Raw genomic sequence first — 6,884 nt, 5'->3', positions numbered from 1 at the left:
CTGTAGGGGGCGCTGATGGCTCTGTTGTTTTGTTAACGTTGTTTGGAAAAGGAAAAGCCTCATATAGAAATTAAAAAAGAGCATCATCGGCAGGTATAGATGGATACGGGGAATGTGAATGTGTGCTTGGGGGAAATTTATATGCAAAAAAAAGAGAAAGAAGGGTTTTAGTAAAAGCACATGCGTATTAATCTTTTATTTATTATCAAATTGTATATCTACTGAGGAGCAGCAAGAAGATGACGCAACATTATCACTTGCAGCCTTTTACATGGAAATCAGGTGATGAGGGTGCAGAGTGCAGTGGGGCAGACGCTGCAGTAAACAAACACAATGTGTGACTTGTCTCTAATGTGCATGACTTCCTACCTCAAGGGAGGTTGCAGGCTACTGTCCTAACATGACTTCATTTAAAAAAGTCATTGTTTACTGTTATTGTGCATGCTTCAAACTGTCTCTCATATGCTGCGTATACAGGCTGTGTAATGTTTATGATGACAGCCTGATCATTTCTGCTGCTGCTGCTGCTGCTGCTGAGAGCTGCGTTCAGGCGTTTTGTGCGCATGCGGAAGTCCGGCGCGCCGCTCATTGGCCGAAGATGACATCATGCAGCCCCAGATCTATTGTTGGAAAGAGGATGAGCTCATCGTTGAAGAAGACGCCAGTTTCACATAGAAGAGCCGAGAGAGGAGGACGCACGGAGAGGCGACGCACGGACCTTGATCCATCAGAAGGCAACAAACTCCTGCAACAGACTCCTCATCCTCCCTCCTGCACGAGAACGGGACTCTGCAGAAGGACGCTTCGAGTGAGTTACATTAAATAACTAGCACTATTGCTTTTTGCATGAGTAAAGTAATCATTTTCTTTTTTTTTCTTTTTTTTGTGCTATTTCCTGTTTTTGCGTAACAGCTGTTATCTCACCACAAAAAGCTGGAAGATAGTAAAAATACTTACATTTTCTGCAGACTGATGGAACATTTAGGACATTGTGGACAACTTATTCTGTGGGATCAAAGTTAACAGATGTACTATTATATATACAACAGATAAATAAATGAGTGCGTTACGTGGATTGTGGTTCTGCTGCAGATATGGTTTGGTCTCAGGAGAGAGATGCTGATCGGACCCCGATGTCCGTCATCCTGCCTCGACTCTACCTCGGAGCGGAGAGGGACGTGACGCAGGTAAGGACCAGGGCGACCGCATGAGGAAGATATAGTTATGGCCAACTATTAAATAAACTGCGTCGGTTCAAAAAAATAAATAAATAAATTAAAATAAATAAATACATAATACGCTCCCGATTAGTCGATTACTAACGGTTTGTGCAGCCAATTTGAAGACAACAAACAGCTTTGAGTATTTTCTTCTTCAAGCAAATAAATATTTTTTTTTCTTATTGATGACATAGACTGTTGAAGGTTTATTTATGTGAAATTAACTGAAAAAAATGCAAAACCGGTCCACTTTTGGCTATTATATTGCTGCATTAATGTGCGAACAGCGTTTTTACGGTTTGTTTACTTGTGCTAGCCTCCATACAGTTGGATAGTAAAAGCAGCACTCACCTGCTGAAACATTAGGTACACTGCATTGCTTACATTCTAATATATCAGTATAACATCGTTTTGAATTAGCTGATTTCCAGATTTAATTAAAAAAAGAACTGTAACCTTTATTATTACTCCACAAGTTGTGACATAACACTGTGAAGCAATCAACTCTAGCCTTTGTGTGCCAGTTCATTAGGTACACTAGTGTTTATGTTGAAACTGCCTCATAAAGGGGGAGATCACACTGTATGATCGTGTTGGAGGATGTCGCCTTTGTCGCCGTTAAACTTTGCTGAACTAAACTCGATAGTGTTTCTGTTGTGTAGCCTTGCGCGCCGATTCAAATGGGGTTGTCATAGAAACGCAGCCTCTCAGCCTCGCATCTGTGTCAGTAGTTCTAAACAAAAGCTCAATGTCATAACAAGATGAAGCTAGGATTTAGTGCAGGAACCTTTATATGAGAATGCTTTCATTTTCACTAGTGTACCTAATGAACCGGCATGTGGTGTTGTATTTTGCTGTCAATTCTGCAGCCTCTATGTGTATTTGCGCTGAAGCATAGTGCATCTGTTGCTGTGTGTCTAGGACCAGCTCGCCTCCATGGGCATCTCCTACGTGCTGAGCGTGAGCCGCTGCAGCCCCCAGCCCTCCTTTCTGCCGTGCTCCAGATACCTCCGCATCCCAATTGATGACTCCCTGCGGGACGACCTGCTGCCCTGGATCCCACAGGCCCTTCACTTCATTGGTGAGGAATCTCCCGCAGCATCCCCGCTAGAAAAAAACATCTGTCAATTTCAGTAAACACTTTTCCAAAGCCTGAATAAGGACGTAGTTACCTTCTGACTGAATGTAACTAATTGTACAAACTCTCACTGTTTGCGTTCAGATGCAGCCATGTCCTCGGGGGCCTCGGTGTTGGTGCACTGTGCAGCAGGAATCTCCCGGTCACCGGCTCTGGCCGTAGCCTACATCATGTACAGTCTGGAGATGGACCTGGACCACGCCTACAGGTACGGCCGTTAAAACACACACTCCAGTCAGACCTGAGCACACATTCGTCTACTACTACATGAACAGTATTTAATCTGGTTCGTCGTACACAAACACTAAAGAAACCTCAGAACCTCCTGATAAGGTTGCCAAACTGTCTAAAATATAAAAAGATACAAAATCAAAGATATCACTTAGGATAGAGAAGTGGGAAACAGTACTTTCCTCTTTCTGTGGAGGAACAGCCTGGCCAAAATAAAAAAAAAATAAAAAACTGAATCATATTGTATCAAAAAGGACACAATTAAATGGGGAAGTGAACAAATGAAAGGATTAATACAGAGTTGAACAAATACGGAAGCAAATTAAAACTGTATTTGTTTAATTTAAGTCACATTTTATATAATAGTTAATGTCTACATTTGATTTTAATACTAGTTTTGGTGCATTTTTATGGAATATTTTGATTATTACAGTCAAAAGTAAAACACTTTTTCTTTTTTTAAATGAATTCAGCAACTACAATAAACTTTCTAATCAACAAAAAGGAACCCTAAGCTCACTGAAAAAGAGCTTCAGCCGTGACATCATTGTTACCTAATGCCTCCATTGCAAAATTAGTCATTTCAGAAATGAGACTTGGGACTTATCAGTCACTTCCTGTGCCTGTGTCATGAGGTGTCACCGCTGCCCACCTTTAAGAGACTGATAGTAGGTGTTTTTCAGAAGCCACACGTGTCTGCACGACATAATGTCACTAAAATTTCAATGTCTTAAAATAAAAATATATATGTGTAACTTCCACTTCTCATTTCACTTCTGCACCAGCCGTAAGAGATACTGATGGCAAAAACAGTAAACAATTAGCAAACATAGTAACACAGAAATCTTGTTCAGAAATAACGTTTTAAAATGTATTTTCTAAACATATTCCTTTATTTTCTGCAACTTTTTCAAAACCAGATCAATTTTATACAGACAAACGTCAACTCTATTCATCTATCTATATTTGGACGTGAAAATGTGTAACGTTTGTTAAATTAATGATAAATCGGGACATCCCCAGACAAACCATAAATGATGATACGTTGGCTAGCATGCTAAGCTAAGCTAGCATGCCAAGCTAAGCTAAGCCCCGCCCCTTACTGTGTGATACTAATTTGAGAAATATATGTTTGATAGTCAGTGGCAAGAGGCAAAAATTTTATGAATTGTAATGTGAATTACACATATAAAATTTGAAATTTAAAAAATTGCAAATTTATGGGTTCTCCGTATATTTATGCTGTATTATAGCTCCTCCTTACCTATGGAAGAGTATTAGGGCCACCCATGATGAACAACAAAAAAAAAATGAGAGGAGGTACATTTTTAGAATAAAGTCAAAATATAATGGTGAGTAAAAGGCAACCTTTGAGACTATAACAAACAACATATGTGACTGCTTCTACAAAATGCCGTACAGGGAGTTAGGTTAAGTGGTGAGGCTACACTTCAGACTCAGCTTTAGTGACAAAGAAATACTTTCTCTTTTAGATTACAAACACAGTCATTGTATGAGGACTTTAAAGAAACAATGCTGAAAACTACGACTGTTCTAGGATAAACCTTTATAAAAATTTCGACTTTTTTCTCAAAGTGCATAATGAAATAATTTTTTTTTCATGGGTGGCCCTAATACTCTTCCGTACTCATCAAATACCAGTGGCAGGCCGTACATTTTTCACCTACAGGCCTCATTCAAAACACCTTTTTATACAGTCGTTATGGCGCCACTGCTCTAGAAACCAACATCATACTTATACGCTTTAAGACATCGTAGACAGGTATCTCCTATAGAGAGAAGAGTGCCAATACTAAACTCACTAAATACTAAACTCACTTAAAACAATTCAAAAAGTCTCCTCTCACTCACTGCAGCCACTAGCACCATTAACCATCAATGTCGACCCAAGAAAATGGCAAAAATATATTTAAAAGATGGAAATAGAATTCATTAAACTCACCAGAACTTAAGAAACGATTTACTAATGAGAGTTCTCCTCATATCGCTCATAATTGCTGACCTGAAAGTGGCTGACACACCCTTTCCCCGGCTGGGTCAGGCTAGTTAGTGTCGAGGTTGGAGCGGCCTTCCCTCACAATATCCAGATTTTCCTCAAAAGTCTGCCATGAAAATGACTTTCTAAGAAGATCCGCAACCAAATCGATAGCTCAAGAAGTAGCTAATAAAATGTTAACGGCAACAGATGAACATGAACCGCTAGCTTAGCTTAGCTTAACTCCGTCCAATGAAGGCCCAAGGACACAAACTTGAAATGTGATTGGTGGAAGGAACAGCCCAGGCAAATTTCTTTCAGTCTGGCAAGACGTGACAACTGAAATATGATTAATGCAAAGTTACACTGGCAGAAGCACTGCAGCTGAGAGGCACACAAGTCATAAAATGAAAAGAATAGGTTATTGGGAATAATTTAATAAGATTAAAGGGACTAATCAAATATAAGTCTGTGATTTTTATCAAATTCATGGCAGTAGAGAAGGTTTTCCTGGACCTGACGACCCACCACTGCCAAGTACACATACCGGCATGAAACTCATTCACTTATTATTCCGATTATTACCTCTCTTACTACTCATTACTCATTATCTCTACTTCAATTTACTCCTTTGTCTGTAAATGGTTTTGCACAGTGCTGTTGTCGGAGTAGATTATCAGCCTCGATGTGTGAGAGCTATATTGGTTGTAACCCACATCCTGTTTGTTTCCTGTCTAGGTTTGTTAAAGAGCGTCGTCCTTCCATTTCCCCTAACTTCAACTTCCTGGGTCAGCTGCAGCACTTCCAGGGAGCCCTGAGCCAGAAGGCCTCCGGCGGCGACTTCTTCATCCAGCAGATGGACAATCGGAAACCCTCCGCCGCCGACCGGGTTAACTGCTCCCAGAGCAGCAGTCAGAACAACAACCGTCAAGCTGACGGTGTCAGCGGGGGCTCGGTGCACCACAAAGACAAAACGCAGCAGAGGCACGGTGGAAACCTGCAGCAGAAACCCCTGACTCTTTATTTGACTCAGCACGTCCAGGCTCCGCGTGAGGCTTCGGCGCCGAGCCCCCGCGAGCCTGCGAAGCCGCTACCAAAGCCCACGCAACTACAACTCCCATCAGGCTCGGCGTCTCTGTTGGAGAAGCGTAAAAGCCTCACGCTGTCTCTGACGCCTCTGGGAGCGGCGTGCCCTCCCTCATCAGAAGGCAGCAGCCGGCAGGGAAGAGGGACCTCCACGTCACAGACTGTCCACAGCGGGGAGACGGGGGAGAGGACCGAGGCGAAGACACAGCGCAACGCCGGCTCCCACCGGCAGACGGGGGGCGCCGACAGAGAGCAGAGTCCCTCCCACAGCAAGTGCAGCCGAGCCGAGGTGAAGGAGCAGGGCCTGCTGTCGCCATTCAGCTTCACCCTCAGCAAGCTGTTAGACTGGGGGGAGAGGGTGCTGCTGGGGGGGGTGTTCGTCCACCCCGTGAGGATGGGGCAGCCTGCGATACCGTACAGCTGCTGAGGGCGAGGTTTAGCTAGCGGGCGAAGGCGAGTGGTATTTGTGCATGTTTGTCAAAGGAAAAACCAAACCAAGGTACATACGTACTGAGAGAACCATTGTCTTCTATTTATTTATTTATTGCAGAGCTGAATTTTAAGACGTATAGAGGAAACCTCCACATGAATGCATCTCGTTTATTACGTCCCGACAGCGGTCCGCTTGTCCCGTCATTTGTAAAAGGCAGGTTATTTTAAAAGAGTTTTGGCACAACGGCTTGAAATGAATTTGCTGATTATTAAAGATGTTGTTTCAACTACGTCTCATTGCCCCTTTTTTTTCCTGCGAGGATCCAGTTTTGTCTTCTCCGCACGGTCGTGAGGTTTTTTGAGGTCATTAGCACAATATTTCTAAATTGCTCTGCCAGGGCACACATGCAGTCTGAAGAAAACTGATGTTGCCCAACTACATTAGGGCCCCAACAACTACACAAAACCGGAAGAAAACAGAAAATACTCACATGCAGGTTCGTGTGAAAATTAAATTAGCGCATTCTGTATTAGCATGGATCACAGAGAAGACATCTGTCACCAACGGCTGAAAAAATGTTGTGCAACAGCAAGATTATTAACAACAGGATGTATCTGGACAACTTGTAAGTTTGTTTAATACACTGATCAGGCATAACATTATGACCACCTTCCTAATGTTGTGTAGGTCTCCCTTGTGCCTCCAGAACAGCTGTGGCCGACCAGAGAATGGACATGGACCTTCTGAGGGAGTCCTGTGGCATCGGGCAACAGAATGTTG

At 42.7% G+C, this 6,884-nt stretch overlaps 1 protein-coding gene across 1 annotated transcript; it reads left to right on the top strand.

Moving 5' to 3' along the window:
- Positions 1–534: 534 nt before the first annotated feature.
- Positions 535–6,390, top strand: si:ch211-195b15.8 (probable dual specificity protein phosphatase DDB_G0281963). The gene is made up of 5 exons (XM_047571730.1): positions 535–808; positions 1,093–1,187; positions 2,142–2,301; positions 2,443–2,566; positions 5,324–6,390. Exons 2-5 carry the CDS (start codon positions 1,095–1,097, stop codon positions 6,096–6,098), a joined length of 1,152 nt encoding a protein of 383 aa, XP_047427686.1. The 5' UTR covers positions 535–808; positions 1,093–1,094; the 3' UTR covers positions 6,099–6,390.
- Positions 6,391–6,884: the final 494 nt, after the last annotated feature.

This window comes from Mugil cephalus, chromosome 20 (genome assembly GCF_022458985.1).
Source record: "Mugil cephalus isolate CIBA_MC_2020 chromosome 20, CIBA_Mcephalus_1.1, whole genome shotgun sequence".
Taxonomy (NCBI): domain Eukaryota; kingdom Metazoa; phylum Chordata; class Actinopteri; order Mugiliformes; family Mugilidae; genus Mugil; species Mugil cephalus.
This window is presented reverse-complemented; position numbering and strand designations above follow the sequence as displayed.

Excerpts from the sequence above, each read along its gene's own strand:
- si:ch211-195b15.8 (XM_047571730.1), top strand. The coding sequence starts at position 1,095 with ATGGTTTGGTCTCAGGAGAGAGATGCTGATCGGACCCCGATGTCCGTC. Across the intron at positions 1,188-2,141 it reads CGGAGAGGGACGTGACGCAG|GACCAGCTCGCCTCCATGGG; the intron begins GTAAGGACCAGG and ends CTGTGTGTCTAG. Across the intron at positions 2,302-2,442 it reads ACAGGCCCTTCACTTCATTG|ATGCAGCCATGTCCTCGGGG; the intron begins GTGAGGAATCTC and ends GTTTGCGTTCAG.